We start from the raw sequence: 22,959 nt of genomic DNA, 5'->3' as shown, positions 1-22,959 counted from the left end.
AGTTCTCCTTTTGCATATACTTAGGTCTGGTTGAGTTGCAGTTTCAAAAACAAAAAGTGAGAAAACTGATTTGTTAGTCTTACATGAAAGGATGGACAATTTTTTTGTCAGCGTGGAAGATTATAGAATTGTTGGTAACATTTGTGAATGGTGTTCCTTTGTCTGAGAAATAGGCTGCTTACTTTCTGTTAACTTGGCACAAAAAACTATATACCTATATAGCTATCTATTTTCTGAGAATTTAGAATTGCAGAAAACATGTAATCAGAAAACGAATGGCTATTATTTTACAATTTTTTATTATTTTTCCTCAAACATGTTGAATGTTTCTCATGAACTTTAATTTTATTCTAAGCAAAGCATGTCCATGTCAAGTACATAACTATAGACTTGTTTTAAATCTACAGGCTGCAAAATCAATGCAGGAAAAAGACAAACTTTTGGTCTGAAGTGCAGGAAATACAGAAAGAAACTTGAAATATTTGAGTATTTACCAGGAAATAAAAAATGTGGTTAAGAATATTACAGCTAGATTGTTAAAAAGCATATAGTAACAACCTAGCATTGGCAGTCAACCATTGCACATTGAACACAGTACTGGACACAAATAGCCAAATCCCTAATTGTCTTTTCTTCCTCTCTTTGCACTTCTAGGCAAGCTTGGGATATATGATGCTGATGGAGATGGAGATTTTGATGTGGAAGATGCTAAAGTATTGCTAGGCAAGTACAAATACAGGTGGAACAGTCTATATAATTTAGTTGGCATATTCAAGTTTTGCTTTTTTGTTTTTAAGTCAAAACAATATTTCTGGTTTGTTTGTTTCTTTTTTCCTAGTTTGAAAACTTAAGTTGATTTCATTGTGATGAGTTTTTCCTTAATGCAAGTTGTAGGTAATTTTTGTTCTTTTTCTTCTAATATAGCAATGTTAGCAGAAAGCATTTAATCTTACAGGATGATTTTTAAATTAGGTGGTTGATGCTACTGTGTTGAATGTTAAAGGATGGTTGTGATTATCAATAAATTTATCAGATGTAGGAACTAAGATGCTTCTAGAGTGAAAACATTGTTTATGTTAACATGTTAAGCCAGGTCTATTTTAAAATGACTTTAAATGTGCCTTCGTACTTCTTAGATGACTATTTGTGTAGTGTATTTTTCGTATTGTCTTTCCTCTGTTCTGAATTCTCCACAAGTCTGTTCATTTTTTTTGCCCTTCAGAAACAGTACATTACATGAATTTTTCTTCTCTGGCATTGAAACACTGGGTTTAGGCTTCTGTTCCTTGTAATTTGTGAGAATGTCTTTCTGCTCACTGTGTATCTTCAAAGGGAAATTTCAATCTCGAGACATGCTTTATGATAGTGTTGTTTACTTGCATCTTTTAAAGCACTGCCTTCTTCAGCTTCAGTCAAGCCTTGGATAGATACTTCTTGCCTACCTGATGGTAGAAATTTTACTTAAGTTTACTTTTCTTTAGATTTTCTTTAGTTAGTTTGTTCAACTTTAAACCTCAGCTGAGCACACAGACCTGTAAAATTAAACAAATTAACAAAGCAACGAACCCCCCAGCATAGTAACTAGCAGCTTGAGCAGAGGACAAAATAGAATGTATCAAACTAGTCAAAGTTACCAGTAGTACATTAGGATGTTATGGTTTGCTATTCATTTGCTATTTCTAATTCATACTCCATAAAAATCAGCTTATCATAATTTTATTTTTCCTACTTTTATCTGGAGAAGTAAGCAAGTCTTTGGGAGGATGTGTGTTCATTTGTTTAATCCCTTCACGGTTTATAGAAAACCCATATAATCAACTGAACCAGTTTGCAGTGGTGTGAATGTGAGAGTCACTCCAAAGAATCTCCAGCACTCTTATTGGCTACAGAGCTACAGATTGGGTGTTAATTATAATTGGTGACTAAGATAATACTTGTTATAGTTACAATCCTAATCTTTCTCTGTCTATTATGTAGTGTATGGAAACTGGATATCCGTTATGCTGCTTTGTTCCATCTCTGTTTTATGCAGCCTGATATAGCTGGGAGTTCTGCCAGTACATGAAAGTGTTTCTATTCTAAGCTTGTCTTATCATACATTTAAACCTTGTACTTCAAATGTGACCTTAAAAGGTCACAGATCAAAGTTTATTTTTATTATTTTTGAAAAGTTACTTAGAAATAGGATTTAATATAATTTAAATTTGAGAATAATTTTTGCAGGATGAAAGAAATAATAAATTCTAAAGTTTTGTGACACTGAGAAAATTATGAATATAAAAAAATATTTTTGCCAATAACAAGCATGTTATATTATTAACTGAACTTTCTTGTAAGTTACTGTGCTTGTTTACATTTAAAATTTAATACGAAATAAAAAATCAGTACCACAATGCAGACTGAATTTTTTTCATTGATGCAGAAACAGGAAGACTGAATTCTGTCTTGAGGAATTTGTCTTCCAGAATTAAGTCGCTGTAGTAAAGGAAATTGAATAGTAAGCCTACTTTCTGAATATTGAGTGCAAAGCTCCTTTTATTTGTGAGGATTTTGTTAGGAAGGCTTATTACTTTCTGGGATTTTTTTTCTGGGTCAGACTGCCATAACAGCAAGTGGTTTCTCTGGTACAAAAGGAGTTGCTGTAGTTTGGTGTTTAATGATAGAGATTCGTATGCTTTTTTCCTCTTCTGTTCTTTAGCTATTACAGCACTAGTATTGTGTATTGAAGTTGTGATATGTACAGTGGTTTAATGTTGTCCATTTCCATAACCTTTAGTTTTCACTACAAATTTCAAGATTGAATTTCATATTAATTAAAAAATTAAATATCTTTTAAGTTTAAATTAATTTAATTAACATTTTGAGAAATGCTTCTACGAGCATGAGTTTATTTTGTATTTCAAATAGTGGTTTAGTAGCTGATAGTTTAATAATTTTCTGTACTACTTGGCAGAATAGAATAATTAAAATTTAGTATTTTATTTCTTGTTTGTATAAGGTATGATAGGATCTGTTCTTTATTATTTGTTGGAATCAAAGTGGGTTTCATGATTTGGTTCTATTGAGGGATTTATGTAATTTTCAAAAGGATGTGCAAGAAGTTTGTTCTTCCCCTCTTCCCCCACTCCCTGTGTAAGAGAAGGAAAAAAAACCCAAAATACCAAACCACCTACACCCCCTCCAGTCAACCAACCCCAAGTAATTATGGAGTATTGTAGCATTTATTTAAAAATTACCTGTGGTGGAAATGCAAACTTGTTGAAGCTAATCTGCCATTATCTTGCAGATTTTGTCTTTTTCATAGCTATTTCTGAGGTTCTGTTTACAGACTTCCTTCTGGTAATGGGAAGAGAGGCTCTGTACTCTGCTCTTTTAGGGGCTGCTGTTTGCAGTACTTTGCTTCCCAGTTTTTGTCCACTCCAATTGTTCTTGGAATGGTGTTTTTCTTAGGGAGAGTGCTACACATCTGACCTTGCTTTATATCAGTACAGCAAAGCAGTGGCTTTAGTTGTATTACCAAAAAAGTGGCGTGTATAGGGGTACCAGTGTCTGTTGTAATAGTCACTTTGGAGCTAAGCTGTTTCTTTTGTACTTATCTCCCTTTTAACAAGCAACAATATCCTGAGAAATTCTCCTTAAATGCTTGCAGTAGTTAGTACAGTTTTGGAACTGCAGCTACAGAAAACAATCCCTTTATTGTTCTTGTGCATTTAGTTCAGAGTAGTACAGCTATGCAGAAAATGGCAAAACCCCATCCTCATGTATCAGCAGTCAAATGGTAATAAGCAGTAGAATCCAAGTAAAAAATCTTAGTTTCCTCTGGTTCAGCTACAGTAGAAAAATATGTTTGCAGGCAGTCACACTGAGATTGCACATTCAAAAAATCTGTAGTGAGATCATAGGTTAAAAAAAAATGCTTTTGCACAGTTCAGCTGTTTAGGATAAATTTCATTCTCTCCCCTATTTTTCTTGTGTTCTACTGTAGCACTTTCAACTATTAAAGATTGGCTTGTGCTCATTTTCATAAGAAGAAGTGTTCACAGGAGAAGAAAGGCTTTGTCTTGTTAAATGCATGTAGGGAAGTCCAGTGCCCTACTGCTTGTAGTAACTATTGAACAGACAAATATTTTGACTCCTTTCTTCACTTGGATTTAAATTGTCATGTTAAGACTTCTCTTGAAATAAAGTAGCTATATCTTTTGAGTTCCTGCTTTAGTAGGGTATGACTGCTCTGCTTTTGTCACCATTTTCAGATACTTGTTATGAGCTTTTGTGAGCTTATCAGTTATTACTTTGTAAAACATTTCTTCTTGATTATGGGGTGAATGAATATGAAAAACAGAGTATTAATGAGTTGGTGGTTTTTCTATACTCTTTCTTAGAAAGCAAGATAAACATATGAAATCCTGTGTTTTTTTCATTTAACTCAGGCTGAATTGTTGCCTCCTGAGGGTTTTTTTTTTGTTTTGTTCTTGGGTTTATTTTGTCAAAGGCCATTATCTTCATCTTGGATAATTTTTGCAAAGAATTGTAAAGAAAAGGTTTAGGGTTTTGATGGGGTGTTTTTTTTTTGTTTTTCTTTGGGTTTTTTTTTGTTTTTGTTTTTTTTTTGACAAAGACTGTAAGACATATTTTTCCTATTTCTGTGGTTCCCTTTGGAGTCCTATTATTTTCAAAGAAAATAATGCTGCTGTACTTCGTTTTGTAAATATAATTGCCTGAAAGTCTTATTCTTGACTTTGTACAATAACAGGAGCCTCTATAGGATTCTGTACATGTCTACAAAAATGACTTCTTGAGGACTTTTACGAGGAGTGTGTTGGTTTTTTTCTTTTGTTGGATTTTTTTTGGGTTTTTCCCCATTATGTTTTTATACGAGCTTCTGACAGACTAGAATGACACAAGCATTAATTCTGTATTTATTACTTAGATTGTACTTTTAGGATTTTTAGATTCAAGTTTCCATTCTTATATTGAGATTTTGTTCTTCAGTAAATATCCTTACTTCAGTTTATGTTTTTATATCTTGTATTACCCAAATTTTGAAAACAAATTACAATAATTGAGTACTGTGCATAAAGTTGTTTATAAAATTTAATTTTTATAGAACTAAGCCATGGAAGAAGTTGGAGAGGGATATTTATAATACCTTGATTGCCTCCTGGATTCAATCTGTCATTTTTAAACCTTTGGGCTATCCAATGAAAAGTTAAAGAGAATGGCTGGTCACTCAAGTAGAGGTTCTGGACATCCAGGTACAAGGATGTGGAATATCATGGGCTTGGAAACTTCTTCAGAATTATCATTGATAATTTCACTATGTGCTGTAAGAAAAACATGTTGAAATGTGCTAAATGTCTCTGCCATGATTTTCTCTATCTTGATTGTTTCATTAACCTGCATCTAATATTGCTTTGTAATCTGCATGTGCAACACGTTCACTTAATTTTGTGTTTCAACAATCTGTCTTCACCTTTAGCTCACTTTTCTTCTTGTCTTTTCAAAACAAATGAAGGTTTGTTCTGGTTAGAATTGGGGGAAATTCCTCCCTCTGCAGCTTTAAAGCATACCAGTAATTGTTTGTTGTTGCCTGGTCATTCTCTTGTGCTTTTCCTAGAATGGAAAATTTGAAATGTTATTTAGAAAAAACTGTAAAACAGTGATTTTAATTAAAAAAAAACCGAACAAACCTAGGCAAGACCTCCCCAAAAACAGGAGGGGGAAAAAGCATAAGCCATGGCTTATTTGCACTTTACAAATGCCATTTAGATCAGTGGGTCTTGTAACATAAAATAGTAACTTCTAATATTAGGGTCTTTAGCAGTGATGAGGTCACTCTTTGCTGTTCTGGCCTTCTCTACTTTAGCTCTTTACCTTGCTTCAGATTTTCTATATAACAAAACTTATACGCTGTATTGGCTACCTACTCATTTTTATCTGGTGTTCTGTATATCTTCAGGTGTGGAAATAATTCCTGAGGATCAAGTGCATCATATAGAAATCTATCATAGAAAAAAATGTTTGAGAAACATCTTAAAAAACCCAAAGAAGCAAACAAACTGCATACCCAGCAATTAGAATCCTCACTTCTAAGCAAAATCAAAATTCTGCATGGATAAGAATGTTATCCTTAGCAGTGTGTCTGTGACAAGATTGTTTATATACTCATTTAAATGTTATTCTTGGCCATCAGTTGCAAGCTCTCAAAATTGAATGTAATGGTTTAAAAAATAAAGAAAACAAATTCAGTGATTTTGAAGTAGTAGAAGATTACTGATTAAAAAATTGTCTTAAGGTGAATGCTGTGGCAGAAAACCTGAATATAAATGGATTTAGGACTAGGAAGAAGGGAAAGCGAAGCTACTGCCTTTTTTTCTCTTTTTTTTTTTTTTTTTAGTAAGATTCTGGCATAACATTTTGCATGTTTATTGCCCAAATTATAGTCTGTATTGGAAAGATTCAACTTTCTTAACATCCTTCTATTTCCTAGTTAGCATTCCTGTAAAGACTTCTGTCTGTGACAAGAGATGTCTTTCACAGATCCTTCTTTTACAGTTTCCTCTTTCCACCTAACTGCTGTCTCTTTTTTCCCCTTCCCTCTCTCTCTCTTTCCTCTATTCTTGTATAGGCCTGACCAAAGATGGCACTAATGAAAATATTGATTCCCTTGAGGAAGTCCTTAATATTTTAGCAGAGGAAAGCTCTGATTGGTTTTATGGCTTTCTCTCATTTCTCTATGATGTATTGACTCCTTTTGAGATACTAGAAGAAGAAGAGAGCGAAGCTGCAGATGATGTTGATGGTACGTCACAGAATGAAGGGGTTCAGGGAAAAAAGACTTGTGTTATTTTGGATTTACAGAACCAGTGACTGAAAGACTAATTTGATTGGCTTTCGAGAATGTCCATGAAATCATCAACCTTAATATAGCAAGAATTTATGGCATTGAGGGGAACCTCCCAAATGGACACTCTAAAGATTGAACTAAAGTTAGCCATGCAATACTGTTTCAGTAGTTGAAAGCCTGTCAATAATTTTTCCATTTTTGTGACAGGATGGCAAGTATTACACAGGTGTGTAAATATGTAGAATAAAATGTGTATCTGTGGTTGTGTAGTTGGTTTCTGTATGTGCTTCAATTTGTGCATTTTGTGCACAAAACTTACAAAGCTTAAGTGTAATAATCTCTACTGTTAACACTATAACATTTGTCTTTCTAGCAAACATTAACTGACGCATTTTGTAACAGCCTTGAATGTATTCTAGCATGACTGCATTTTGTAAATACATATTTTTATGTTAATCCTTGATATAGTCATGACAATGATAATTCTCTTGTGAAATATAATTTTAATAAATAACTTATTTTGTGATTCACTGATTCCTCAGATAGGTTCTTTTTTCTTGTTCAAAGAAAAGCACTAATTTATAAGTGCTTGAAAATTCTACAGAAATATTTATTTCTAAGTTAGCTAACATAATGTATTCAGAAGCTACACTGTCATATGTTTTATTCCCACTGATTTGTCTATTTTCAAACTAAATCTTCAGTCATTTCTTTAATATGACAATCACATCACAAGGGCTGTTCCAAATTTCTTTTAGTTTTTAAGGTGGGCCTTCTGTGGAATTGGGAAGCTATGATTATGTATTTCTAATGTAATACTGAATATATTAAAGACTAATTGAAAATTAGAATTTAATGTCTTCTATTCCTTGAGAAATTTAAGTATTTAATGTAGTTTTGCAGATTTGAATCTTTTTCTTGTTAAACTGTTTTATGACAGTTGTTCCAAAAATACTTTCCGTGTATGTGAATTCTGTCTGCTATCATGAAGTTACTGGTAGAGAAAGGACAGTTTATAATTGTGTCCTGCAGTTTGTATCAGGTATCAAAAGCTGAAATGGAGCTGTCCTTTTAAAACATGAATAATGTACTCAAACAAATTACTATTAAAAATGTATAAAATTGTTTTTTGTAATGCCTGCTTTGCTTAAGTTTGTATTGGTTTCCTATATGAAGTTGATACCCAAGTTTAAACACTAGTAGTTGCAGGCTGAAATTTTAACATCTTTTTAAAATAAATAAAATTCCACTTACTTTGGCATGCCATTTTTAAAGCAATTTAACATGCCTGTTTGAAAAATCTTCCTCTAGATCATCCAATTCAGGTTACTATATAATCTTTTAAAAGTAATAAAAATGTGCTGGTGTTAAGCAAGTGAAATGCTGTGATGGGCTAATACTGCTACTCAAGGTTTACGAATTAAATAGAGCCATGAGAGCATTGGTCACATTTTCTTCCAAATATTTGGGGATTAGGATATAAGAAAGCTAACAATATATAAATTTAATGGTTTTTAAAATAAGATACATGAAGTGTAAGGCAAAGAAAATAAACAAACCCCTAAACATTATAAAAATAAATGCTAGTAGATCTAGAATATTACTCAGCAGTTTGTTAGCAAGTGCAAGAAACTTGCAGTGTCTGAGACGTAGGAAATAAGTAAGCTTGGGTTGTTTTGTTTTGGTTGAGAATTTTTTAAATTCAATTTTTGAAGAAGATTTGAATTGGAAATAAGAATTTCATCACTGTTTTGGGCTAATAAAACCTCTCAACGGGAATTAAAAAAATTGTCATGGAACATTGAATTCTATTGTAGATGCTTCAGTAATGGAACTAGATAGCCAAAAAGAGAGGGGAAACATCTGCTATAAGAATTCTATATAATGAATTTTATACAAAATTGTTAAAAAAGGAATTGATAAACTGGAAAATTTTCAAGTGAAATTGAGGTGGATTGCTTGAACCACGAGAAAGCTACAGGCACTGAGATAGGTGATCATTAACCAGTGAATTCGTTTAACATGGGCTGCAGATATGAAAGGCAGGCTAACAGAGTTCTGATTTGGTATCATGCAACTTCCTGTTTGGTTTTATTAAGTGTGTAGACATCGGCTCGAAAATAATTCTAGTGGGAATGAAGAATTTGTCAGGGGAGAAGGGGTGAATGCAAAGACCTAAGTAAGTATCTTTGTAGGGTACTTCATTTCTGGAAAATAGTCTTCTCAGAAGTGTTCAGTCTTGTCTGGGGTTGTTTCTGTTAACAATTGAACTCTCACCCGTGGTTCTCTCCAGAAGTTTGGGATAGAGGAGTTTGGTTTTCATGTATTCTATTAATTGTTGTAATTACAAGCAGAACTTGGCTAGTAAGAGTGATAATAAGATTTAGTTGAATCTTCAGTTATATCAGCATGGCAGGCTTTTTTGTTTGTTTATTAATTTGTTTTTAAAAAGGCATTTAAAAGCAAAAAACGTTAAGCTGAGTATGATGTGCAGATAAGCAAAGAAAACTGAACAGTATCCCAATTTGCTTGTGAGTCTTCACATAGTTTGAAATTAGTTGAGGAACTTGAAAATCTGATTTTTAGTTTGATTGTTCATGACTATAAAAATACAGTCATTAAATTGTTTTAAAGTATTTTTAAAGTGTGAGTTGAAAGCTGTGGCATTTTGCCTTCTATTATGTTAGAATAATTATTTCAGAGAACAAGGCTGCCACTTTCTCCTGCATTTTCTGGTTTGAGAATTTAAAACAGGAGAAAATGAGTAGCAAACAATGTTTTTTTGTGTGGAAAATATGTTGTTTAAGTGATAGGTACTTGCTGGGGTTTATACCTAGCAAGGAATGAAACTTTACTGATTTTATATTAAATTGAATATGCAGGTTTCATTAGATACCCTCACATTCCTTACAGTTAATTTATATTAAGTTTTCAGAATGCCAGAAATAAATACCTGTGACTAAAACTGTAGTGTTCCAGTTTGTCTAGCGTTTTTAGAAATCTGTGGGCTGTTTTACTTTGTCATTTGTTGGTAAATGTTTGATATTTTAATTGCCAGTCTTCAAACAAAATACTGCATTAACCTTCGTAGTAAAGCTTTTGCTTGCTTTCTTGTGATACTAATCAAAATAAATTTATAGGGGTAAAACCCCTTAACACCCATACATCTGAAATGGCTGAAAACTTTCAGAAGCTTTGAACCCCAGATTTCTGTGACCACCTTCAGCAGTATTTAATTTGAAGGTAAAAGTGTTATATGGCAGAGAGAAATCACAATGCTCATAATGTATAGAATAACTTTGAATTGAAGTGAATAAGGAATACAGAGATTGTTTGCATATCTATTAAAATTTTTATTGCAAAAATTTTTGCCAGTATTTCCCCCATGCCCCCTTTAAAAAATTTTCATTATTAGTTAGCCTTAATTGACTGGCTATAGAAGAAAATCAAATTTTCATAACTGTTATTGGTATAGGTTGCATTTAGATGGCAGCACAGAAGAAGAATATATTGAAGCATGAGAAAGATTTTTATTTCATTTCATGGTCAGATGGAAGAGGTAAAACCTACCTGTGTTGTAAATGTAATTTGGGAGCTGGGGAAAGCTGTTGTGTACAGATCAGTCATTTTGGAGAGATGTGTTATTGTGTTCCCTGTTTGGTTTCCATCAGATAAGCAGCTATCATAATGATGTCACAGTAGCATGAAATACATTAAGTGTCATCTTTCTCATGGTCAGGATGTATGTCTCAAGATGAGGCTAATAAAGTCAAGATTTACTTGTTGGTTTCTTATATCTGCTCAGACAAGATGCAGCATAAACATCTGTGACTTACAGGGAACGAAAATGCTTCCTACCAAGTGTATCTGATCTGGATTTTTCTTCTGACATTATGCAGTTAAATAAGCAAGAGATATTAAAGCAATGTGTGGAGAATATACTGAAGTTTGGTGTTTTGTTGTTTGAGGGGTTTTTATGCTAATTGTATGAATGAAAACTCTTACACTTGGAGAGTTACAGGCTTTGGTAAGACAAGCACTCTGAGCTCACTTAAAGGTAAGTGGGTGTTAGCTTTCTGTCAGTAAACTAATTTTGTTTAGCAGATGACCTTGTATATCTAAATACATAGCATATTATAAATGCACAATCATAGTAGTAATTATGTGCAGAGGGATATACGAACAATCATGATTTTTTCTGACTTGCAGTTCATCTGGAAAAGGAAAATAAAAAGGAGAGAAAAAAATGTTAATAATTATTTTGGCTTACAGATGTGTATTTCCTCTTTTGGTACTGCAATTTTAACATCTTTCACTAATTTTTTGTGTGGCTAAGGAGGTTCTTGATGGAATGTCATAAATTAAGGCAAGAGTCTGAACACCAACCCTAGTGTTTTAAAACTGGACACTTTATATCCTGTTATCCAGGCTTTGCATAAATTACAGAAGGGTAACAAGTGCTGCCTGTCAGCTTCTTAGTGCTAACCTGGCCCATGTGCTTTCTGCAGTAAATGCAAAGTAGCCTCTCCCTTTTTCCCATCTAAATGGATAAACCACCTTAATTAGCTTACATTTGTTTCCTGGTGCTGCAGGTTAAAAGTGTTTGTGCAGGTAGAGGTTGTGGAGAAATTGACTTAGAGGAAATTTTTCACATGGCAAAGCCTTTTGTCCAGCAAGGCTATTGAGGTTTTCAGGATTATTAAGTGACTAAAATAGTATTTGAACATGCTAGGCTGCTCAATATATTGTTAAATATGAGAATGTTATTTGTCAGCATCTGGGAAACTGCTCAAAAACGGAGAGCTTTTTCCCTATTATTTTTGTTTTGCAATGATTATCGTTGTAAATAGAAATAGTATTTATGTATTTTTCTTCTGATGTTCAAGTTCTAAACCTCTCTTCTCACTTGGGGGTTGTTTGTGGATAATGTTCTTGAAGGTTTTTATGGGGAAAAATAGAGGAAACAACTGGACTTTGTTGCAGAATAAGAATGCTTTGTAATATTCCTGAGCTTCAAGTCAGTTAAGATAGCAAGCTGACCACCTTTAAGCACTGTATGAAAATGACCACTTTGAGAGGAGTATTTAATTTTTATAATGACTATTTGAAGGAGTTATTTAAAAAATATTGTAAACCTATCCACCTATGTTAACTTTGAACTCAACTTTTTAATTAACTAACTCTAATAGTAGCCATTTCTGACCTTCCATGATACCACATTTGATGTTATAAATTTTATATTTTCTTCTTGCATTGCCAGCATTGGACATTTATAATGTGGGATTGAATGGAAAAAAAGAAGGAACTTTAAAACTAGCTCAAAACAAGTGTGAAGCCACTTGAATTGGACTTTAGAATTAGAGTCCATAAGTTCAATTTATATATTTTACATGATTTATAGAATTCTGGACATTTGTTTTTGTGCCCCTGTGCTGTAAGAGTCTAAGTCTTGGATGAATTCCCTTAGATGCCAGATTTTGTCACATTCTCTGGACATTGCTATCTTGGAAAACCAGGTGGTTTGTACCTGTCTTGCTTCAGCATAATTGGGGCTGACAAGTAAGACTTTCCTGTGCTGTAGGGATTTCCCCTTGTAGGGATCATGTTCAGGTAGAAATGAAGATGCAGCAGGATTTCAGTCTTGTGATTATGGCATAATATTAATGTTTTAAAATACATTATTTTACATACCTCTCTTGTGAACAGGTCTATTAATATGTTAAAGTTTACATGATTTGTGTAGTTATGTCATGAAATGAAAGTTTGCTGAGAATTTTAGCGTTATACATTGCATAAATCAGATTGAAACTGATCAGATTGAAAAATTGCTACTTGTGTGAATATTTAACAAGTGAAATAACAATTATCAGTAATAAGGTGTTTTGTAATCTTTCAACATAGTGCATATATATTTATTTTAAAATAATTTGAAATATCTGTATGGTATTTTTTGTGTATACTGATACTTGTAAAATTTTATAGGTTTTTTGTCAACACATGCTTTTAAGAGTATCTTAAAATATCCAGTAATGTTTCATTTTAATATGAAAAGAGGGGAGGAGCTGTAAATTTAAATATGGCTGTGTGCAACTTTTCTGAGTACTGTACTGAGTATTGTTTATATTTTCATTGAGATGTAAATGAAAGTTCTAGTCTGTTTTTCCTTTTATATAAAAAAAAGTTGACTTATTCTTCCACGAACTGCTTAGAAATAGTAAGACCAAATAAAGATTTTAGTCAAGTTAAGAGGTCTGGACTTCAGCAATGGTGGTAATCTATGAGGGAAGAGCTTGAAATACTCATATCTCAGGTATGAATGTGTAAGGAAATTAATCTAACGCCTGTATTTTTACTTGACTAACCCTTTTTAAAAGTATTTTGTCCATAATGTCAACGCTTGATTTTTTGAAAACGTGTAGTGTAGAAGTTAGATGCAAGGTGACTACAAAGACTTTACATTAAATTCTTTGACTGTATTGCTTCATTTTTTTAGTATAGGCTATCAGAGTATTGTTTGTTTTTTCAGATTTAGTGTTGATATATGACACAGTTTAGATAGATACTGTTTTCTGGAAGCCTAAGCTCATGGTGCAGATGTTCAATGTAGGTGTGTTGCATGTCTGAATGAGAAACCTAGTGTTGAGATGTGGGAATATCTCTTCTTGTTTAATAAGATTATGTATCAGTTTAAAAATACATACTTACTTTACTGTAATACTTACTATATCTTTTCAGCTTTTCTTTACTTTCTAGTTGGCTTTTAGGTAGCAACTTACATGATTTTTGTGGTTAAAATTGCTGTGTTTGTGGGATTTAAGTCTTAATCCACAGCATCATGATAGTGATGATCCAGTCTCTTTTAATGGTATTAAAAAGATGAAGCTAAATATTATTTGTATTTTTGGAAAGGCTTTTGCCTTTATGCCTCTTGTGGTACTAGCTGTGAAGTACAATCAAGAGGCTGACTGCCCTCAGTTTGTTAGCTATAATGGGAAAGGAGTCTGAAGTAATGCAGTTAAGTATTTTAACTCTAATGAACTGGTAACTGTTTTTTGGATCTGAGCAAAACCTTTGCCAAAACATTTATTTTACTTTGGATAAATAGTCATGTTGTAATTTAGTGTAAGAAAACAGTCAGTTTATATACTCTGCAATACCTGTGTACTTGAAGGCCTTTTGATTTAACATGTTTATAAAATATTTATAAAATTTTATATAAACATAAATTAGTGTGTTTGAGAGAGAACTGACAAATACTTTGCAGAGAAATCAGAGGGGGTGTCAATTATTCTTATGTGGCAGCACTTGTCTGGAGAGAGCTGAGCAATCTCCAAGTTAAGATGTTTCACAAGTAGCATCTGGTAATGTGGTACTTTTCTTTGATTAGTTAGTCTTTCGTATCAGTACTTGTGATGGTCCTGCAACTGAAGTTGCTTTATTTTTAACAAGTTAGTATTTTGTAGTTTTCCATAGCATTGTAGTGTGCTATACAAAGTGAACTTTTTACATAACATGATAGGTTGGGAAATTTCATGTCAAGTTTATTAACCATCACAAATACGTTCATAACCTATTTCCATTTTGCAACTAATTAGGTGAGGAGCCAGGAGGGGTAGCCAAGAAAAAAACTAAACTCAAAGGTATTTTTGATGTTTTTTTTAAATGCAAACTTTCTGCAGATAATGATGTATGAAATGCATGTGCATTACAAACACCAACTGTGGGTTATAATGTTTACTAATACTAGCGATGTTGGCTAAATATTTTCTAATGGTGCAGCAAACTATTGTTCTTATAATTTCTCAGTATTTTCTTTTACTACCGATTGAAATCCAGTAGCAACGCAAGTGCTTTCCTAACTAGAGATTATATTTAGTTTGTGTGGATTTTCCTACAACAGATATCTTGTTTGGATTGTACTTGATGATGACCTGATATTCTGCATGTTTTTAAGTAAGATTTTGCTCCATGTGAAATCCTCTTTGTTATCTTCCATGAATTCATGGTACCATTAATATATTGTAATTGGGCTTCAGTGCCTTAATTCTTCTAAGGCTGTACTTTAATAGTTTCATCTGGTTTTTTTTTGCTGTGAGAATTGAAATTTAGGCAAAGTTCAATAAGTTCCCCTTTAATATTATTTGTGGGATTGATTGCAACATTTTCTAAAAGCTTAGCGTGGGAGAGCTTGCAACCAATTTATGCCATATATTTATTTATAATTACATTGCTGTATGAACAGGTCATAGTGGTGAAGACAAAAAAAGTAAATTAGCCTCAGCAAACACCAAGGTACCAGGTGTACTTCAGGTGTGTAGCTTTTTATATCTGCTCGGTTATCTCTGGGCAGCATATGGAAACAGTCTCTGTGTTATATTAACCACATATAGACTGTAAGGTGTTTTTTCCTAGCAGTATGTGAAAAATGCATGCTATTCACCATACAAACCTTCCCGAGGAAAAAAATGTATCTGCTAAGGAAAGTTTGCTGCTCATTTCAGTGTGGCTTTTCTCAGCATCTTGCATTAAGTTGAAATTTTTAGCATTTGTTCCACATTGTGCTTGGTATAAATGGTTGCAAACTGCATGTTTCAAAGAATGTAGTAAATGTAACTTAGCAATTCTTTCCTGAGTTTTGCATTATTTTTCAATGTTTGATATAAGAATAAAGAAATGGCATATTTCAAATGTTTTATGTAAAAAACAATTTGGAAGGAAATATGATGCCATTCCTTTTAGACTGAGCTATTTCATCAAATTGTTCACTCCACAGAAATGTTACACAGAACCTAGAGGCAGACCTGCTTTTTTGCCTCTACAGACTACAGTTTCTCAAAAGTCTGGATAAAAACAGAGCTGTTTATACGTAAAAGTTATTATCACTTTCTTAATAATGTGGGAGTATTTATTTCAAAATTAAGTGCGAATATTGCATACAGATTTAATAGAAAAATCTCTGAATTTTATTGACTTAAAAGTTCCTTCTTCTGGAGAATTCTACTGGTACTGACAAATATTTTCAAAACTATGGCAAAACGGATGTAAATATTGAACATTAAACACAAATTTGAAGGATTCTGTTCTGGTTGTTTTTATGACATATTATCTGTATACCCTGTCAAAGCTAAATGTGAATTGAAGTAGAGAAAAGATGCACAAGTGACACAACTCCAAAAGTAAAACAAAGTAAAAAATCTTACTGGTAGCTGAAAAGCAAAGTTGTAAGAACCGATTTACAATTATTGCTTTGATTTTGCTGAGTTTAGTCTAACCCAGCTAACTTTTTTGGATGTAAGTAATCAGGGCATTGATGTTTCTTCTTACTTGTTCTTCTCAATACATACTACAGTTACCTTTCTTAAGTCTTTGCTTAATACGAGGTAGCAATATCAGTAAAACATTGTATGATCAATTTGTGTAATAACGTTTATAACTGTTACACTGTTGTCAAAGGTTCAAAATTTATTGTGATTTTCATGCTCACAGGCAAAAGTGGTTTTAGCATTCTGCAGAAGTCAGCAGTAAGATAATAGAGGCATGATTTTCTCTAGATTAACACTTGATTTGGATGCAGCTGCAGTATACGCCAAGGTTATTTGCTGGCTGCATGGTGTGAGATCTTCCTAAAAGTCAAAACTAATTTGTTTAAATTGCTTAAAGCATAGGAGTTAATTATACAAGTTTAAATCTAACAAACATTAAATAATAATTTGATTGAAGCTTGTACATGGTTGTTCATAAGATGTTTTTTGGCCTAAGAATGGTTCTCTTATTGAACATTTCCTCTTTTTTAAATTAAAAACTAAAAAGTAAAAGAAGCTATTAAAGAATCACTCAAGAAATTAAGGGAGAAGCAGGAATCCAAGAAAGAGGAAAATGAAGAAGAAAAAAAGAAAACCAGGAAAGGAAAAGATGCTACTGATCGAAAGGACAAGAAAGCTGTTGATGTGAATAAATTAAAGAAAGATTCTGACAAGACTAAAAGAGACAGAGGAAAGGAAAAAGGCCTAGACAAAAGTATAAAATCCAAGGAGACTACAAAAAGGTCAGCCAGTGAAAAGGATGGTGCTGTTCAGGCGGGAAAAGACAAAGAAACAAAAAAAATAGTTAAAAGCCAATCCAAGGAAGACAAGAAAGAAAAGAAATAAACAAGAGTTCCTGTTCTGCTAATGAGGAATAGACCTCAAGAATGTAAAGGTCAATATTTATGTGAATGTGGTAAATATGGCAATAAGAAAATAATGTTTTCTGGAAATAAGTGTGATCAAAGGCTATATATAATATTTTTTTAAAACTGTTCAGTGTGTACTGGTATTGTAAACATAATGCAGAAACATCTGATGTGAAACTCAAGTATGTACATATGTTAATGTGCCTGGCTACCAATGTGTATTGAAGACATCAATATGTCAAATTGATGCCAGTTACTTCAAGGCTACTCTAAATATGGGTTTGGGTTTTTGTGACTGGTTTCTTCCCTTCCTTGTTTACTTGTATTTGCTTGATGTGGAGATGAAAGTCTAATGTTCTATATGAAATGCAAATTTAAAAGCAATATTAACAGGTTTATCTGGACACGCATAGTAGAAACTCATTAAATATTTCTATTTCACAGAAATAACCAAGAGGAGCATTAATGGACTGTAGTGTTGTAAGAACTAAACAAATAAATGTAACTTATTTTCTGCCAAATTTTTTCCCTAAGGAAACTGTATTTTTTCCTGACAAAAATATTTTGCATGCAAATAGTCAAACCAACTTGACAGTTGCACTTTATCATGAGACCCCAGGGTATACTCAATCAAAATGTTTCTACATTTTTATCTTTTGATCCCATGACAATGTGTTTCTGCTTTTCTTCCATTCCCTATTTACTTAATTATTTTATTTCTCTATATTTGTGTTGGAAAGCTAGATTCATTATCACTTTTTATTTAACGGTGTCCTGATATTTTTTTCAAGTTTGCCAACCTTTTGGTAAGGGAGTACTGATGAAAATTAGGCCATCTATTTCATCATTGATAAGTACTGTTGTATTCCAATTACATTTAAGATGTGATATGCTAGTACTACTCTATTCTGGTTGAACTTGTTTAGAGAATAGCTTATATATTTTGCAGCTATTATCTACTTCAACACTTTGAAGTGCAGGATGCTTCTATAAGCAAAGTCTTGTGTTAGTTTGTTCTTACAGCTTCTGTATTTTCAGCATCAAGGAAGGATTTATCCAGCAGTCTCATTAGAATGAATAAAGTTGCAAAAACATTTATGCAGAGATAATAGAGAGATTTCAGAATATTATTGAATCTATGGTTGCTCTTAATTTTATCTAGAAATTAATATTTTCCAAATAAATTTGAAAGCAAGTATATTGTATGGAACTACGCAATATAATTACACAGAATTCAGAACAAAATTTGTAGTGGAAGTTTAATACTGATTCTTGGTGTACCACAGCATTAGTTTCAAGAAAACAAAACTAAGGAGTGAAATTGAGAATGAGTATATATATGCATGTGGATGGTAATTTAAGATTGAAGTCCTGAAGGTTAATTCTGTTTATAGTTTTGCTAAAATTTTGTATATAAAACTTGTCAATACACTTAGCTCAGCTGTTCCATACATATGTCTTCATCATGCTTTGATCCCTAGAGATATGTGATAATAAGGTTAAAAATGATTGTTTTTTTTTTTTTTTCTAAGAGAAAATGAAATATTCAAATAGTTGTGAAAAATAGTTCAAATTAAAGCTGTAGAAAATAATAATTAATAGAGATTAATAGAGATAATTAATAGAGATTATCTACTCTGAGGTATTTTCTAAATATTTATAAATTCATGAAGAGGGAGGGAAGAGATGTGCATTGTGAACATTACAGTGCCTTTACAAAAAATACGAGAGAATGAAGATTTAGTAAATCCACTTCCATAATGAACATTCTCTGTTAGGTTTTGGTGATGATAGCCTTGCTCTGGTAAGTGTTAAAATGCATATTTGACCAGAGAAGCATTCAAATCACACTTCTCAAGGATGGCGGCACAATGGTATAGTGCACATCACTTTTTATTTTCTCCTGTCCTGTGCCAGAACTTGTAACTGTGTGGGAGTGAAATTTCACATGAATTGCTGTTCTGATTAACATATTGTATCTATGACCCAAAGTTTATGGCGTTCTGGAAAGGTTGGGTTGTTTTATTTTTTTCCTTTCCAAGGAAATTTTTATTTGAGCAGCACTCCAGGCTATACAGACAGCCACAAAATAAAGTATTTTTGCCCCAGAGATCTGTTGTGTTGTTGTATATCTTTATGAAATATTGTCATTAAACTTAATGCAACAAGTCACCACATAAGCTCAAAAAAATGCACCAGATAAGTAAAAGCTAAATGCAATTTTAATAAACAGAAGAGAGAAAATAATATATTTAAAAAAAGTAAATGATTTAGTATATTACATGCTTGACAAGATTGAATTGAAATCAGTGTTAAGCACAATAGACATGTACAAAAGCTTGAAGGTTAAGTTTAGAAATGTGCAAGTGAAACAAAGACACTCTTCTTGGTTCCTTCTTTCCTGTTAAGTAGTCATAGTGCTTGTTTGGTGTGGGATATTGGCTGTCTTTTGAAATTCTTTGAATTCTTTTATTGTTCATGAAGCAGAGTGTGTGGTTGTCTGGATCTGAACATGGGGGTGGGTTATTGAGGATACGAAGACTTATTTAAAGCAGTGTATGTGTAAAGTAACTGAACTGTGTTTGTGAAAGCAAGGTGGCTGTTTCCATGCTTATGGATTCTGAAGTGTGAGAGTGGTTGATATGACTTACTGGTTTTGTCTCCATCCTAAGATGATTGTAGAAGGAAGTAACTTCTTACTCTTGTAGCCATTAACAGTCCTGCAGGAAAAGATATATTTTATAATAATATAATAATCTTATATATTAACAATACTATTTTATTATTATAAATTAATGATATTTAATTTGAATACTAATAATATAGAAGATGGTAATATTTTAATAATATTAAATATTATTAAATAATATTAAATATTATTAAATAATTGTTTAAATATTGTCATTTAATAATAATATTTAATATTTGATAATGTTTTTTCATATTCTAAGTAGGTGTTTTTTTAATGACAGAAGAAAATTGGCCAAAAACCAAATGTAAATTTGGCATTTTTCTTTAGCTTCTTATTTTGACTCCAAAGTGGTGCACTCTTAGTTACACTACTTTTGGATACAGTCTACCTAACTAGCTTCAAATAATTTAAATTTAAATAATATAAAAAGATAAACTTAATTCTCTTATCCTGTAACCATTACTTGAAATAAATACATGTTTTTCTCACAATGCATAAAATAATCTCTCTCTAGTCTACACAAATTTGGTTTGAGACATACTAGTTCAATTTAGATTGAGATATGTTTGACTGTAATAGAAATGTGGTAATTACTATTTTTTAAATTGTACTTACTTGAAATGTAATATTTATCCACTTAAGAGTTGCTTTTACAAGATTTCTAGTACTACAGGAGTGTTCAGTATTCTGTCTTTTCCACTGATTTCCGTGTATGCAGCTGTTGAAAAACTAGTTTGCCTTGTGCAGTGATGTTTGTTGAGAAGGGAGTCTTATCTTAATTGACCTTGGATGTAGGATTATCAGCAGCTGCCATTTGGAAGGGACTTTGGGAGATCCTTATTCCAACATCCTGCTCAAAACAGGGTCCTTTCAGAGGAATGACCAGGTTGCTCTGGCCATTTCCCAGTGTGGTCTTTCAGACCTCCGAGGATAGGAATGCATAGCCTCTCTGTGCAGTCTTTTCCACTGATTTCATTGCTCTCATAGTGGTGGGGGGTTGTGGGTCTGTGGTTTTTTTCTTATGCCCAGTCTGAACCTCATGTATAAGTCTTGCTTGAACCATACTAAAGGAGAGTTGAGAGGAGAATTAGTAGAATACTAACACATTCTTGACCATATGGTGTCTTAAGATGTGGCATGATCTATTGCAGCTGTATCTTTATCTCCTGCCATGATGGTGGTGTTGATCATTACATTTATTGATTGCTTTCTTTTCATTGTGTTTTGATCTAGAAAGAGGCTGTGGTATAGATAGTCACGATCTTAGTGGTAAAATTCCATCAGTCACACTTTTTCTATAGTCGGTTGTCAAACTAATCTTGATCAGGTCTTCTAAGGTGTAACACATGAATTTAAAGTAATTCCTATTCTGTGCAGCTTTTTGTAAAGTTCAAATTAGTTCTTCATAGAACCTATAAAATGGATCATATGAAGCATTTTTTGCCCTAATTGAAAACAGAGAAAAATTTGCTACCTATTTTTTACTGGCTACTGAATAGATGTTGAGAATAGTATAGTCATTTGTTCAGTTACTTCGAACTAAAGCAAGTGCTTAAATTTCTGTCCCTTTTTACCTCTTCATTGTATGTTTGTCTTCCAAACATCTTTGTTTACTATCTGGATATGCTTTAGTCTTTTTATAAATCACTGTATATTATGACAGCCCTGTAATTGTTTGAATGCATTTTTGGAGAGTGTAACATCAGTTAATTTAATTGAAAGAACTTTCTTATTTTATAACTGAATCAGTTCAAAAAGGGCATAAAGTTAACTTTATAACTGAAAAATGCAGGCCTTAAAGAAAGATCTGTCCCAGCACAGCCAACATCACCAGAATCTGAAGAGAATGTCCAGCCTGCTGAAAAGTCATATGTCGAGTCAGGTAAGCCCTTTTTTGAATCATAGGCGAAACAAAAGACATGATGCTTCATTTGAACTATAATTCTGTGTCATTAACATGCAGACTCTTTTATAGTTTCCTTGTTGGCTTATTTAACAGGAATAATTGTTTATAACTTTGTATAAATCACTGACCATGAAAATTGTAACATTTCATGGTTACCACTGTAGGTTATCACATCAGAATAACTTTCTGATGATGTGTAGTTGTGGTTTAGATTGATTTCAAACTGTATATCCAACCAGAATAACAGCAGATTCTTCACCTTAAAAAAGAAACAAAACCCTCTCAACAACCAACTTAGTAAGGTAATAAAGTATTCACTTTTCTGCTAAAACTACTAGTATATAATAAATACAATAAATGGGGTTCCCACTGTTAAAAAATAATCTAAATATTTTTAAAGCCCTATACTATTAGTAGAATGTATTAGAATTAAGAGGGATTCAATAAAAAAATGTTTTACATGTCACATTTCACATATGTGATTTGCATTAGTGTTACTCAGAGAATACATATTTCTTCCTGTTCATTGAAGAGGCTTATCATATGTGGTGTTTATGTGAACCTAATACATACATACAAATACAGAGCATATGGCCAGTGGAATCTATGGAATATAGATTTTGTTTCAAAAGATTTGCATTACTTTTCTTAGCATATCAATTATAAAATGTATCAAGATATGATTTTGATTTCCTGGTTAGGTGTTTTTTTTTGTGAGTGTGTGGTTTTTGTTTTTGTGGGACCATTTTTCCTAACTGGTGCCATTTTGGATCCTTATTTGAAAATGCAGCTGTTCACCTGGTTTAAAGCTTTTTCGTCAGATGTGTCATTGTAGGGTTTCCCAATGTTAATTTCAGGACATTTATATGAAGACAACACTTCATACAAATTCCTATTATGTCCTGGGCTGGTGTGTTGGATTTTAATCACTTGTCCATGAAACCAGTTTGTGATTTCTCCTGGCAGTTCGTAGCAGAACAAGATCTTGATACTGTAATGTATCTATTTTCCCTGTTTATGAAGTTGACAGGACCCTACTTCTTCAACTCACATTTTGTTGTCAAATATGACTTGCTAGTGCTGCTGCCTAAATTGTAGGAAGATAATGGATGAAAGTGTTAGTAAATTAATTCCTTAGAAGAGAGTTCTTGGTTTGAATAGTTACCTGACTTTGTTACTACCCCTAGAAAAATACATGTGCAAGAAATGCAGTGTAGATAAATTCTTCCAATTCATCTTCAGATGGATGAATCTGATGTGATAGTTGCATACTTTCTATATTGGAGAATAAGCAAGACAAAATTGTTTTTCTAATTGTATGAGTTGCAGAGGTTCACCAGGTC

At 32.7% G+C, this 22,959-nt stretch overlaps 1 protein-coding gene across 1 annotated transcript in view; it reads left to right on the top strand.

Annotated features, from left to right (window-relative positions):
• ASPH (aspartate beta-hydroxylase) overlaps nucleotides 1–22,959 on the top strand; it is a 110,145-nt gene that overhangs the window by 17,782 nt on the left and 69,404 nt on the right. The window contains exons 3-4 of the mRNA XM_053963052.1: nucleotides 655–723; nucleotides 21,503–21,592. Of these exons, the coding sequence (XP_053819027.1) occupies nucleotides 655–723; nucleotides 21,503–21,592 (159 nt within the window). The remainder of the gene's footprint in view (nucleotides 1–654; nucleotides 724–21,502; nucleotides 21,593–22,959) is intronic.

Source organism: Vidua chalybeata, chromosome 1, assembly GCF_026979565.1.
Source record: "Vidua chalybeata isolate OUT-0048 chromosome 1, bVidCha1 merged haplotype, whole genome shotgun sequence".
In the NCBI taxonomy this organism is placed as follows: Eukaryota; Metazoa; Chordata; class Aves; order Passeriformes; family Viduidae; genus Vidua; species Vidua chalybeata.
The sequence above is the reverse complement of the archived record's forward strand: the minus strand, read 5'-3'. Positions and strand labels throughout refer to the sequence as shown.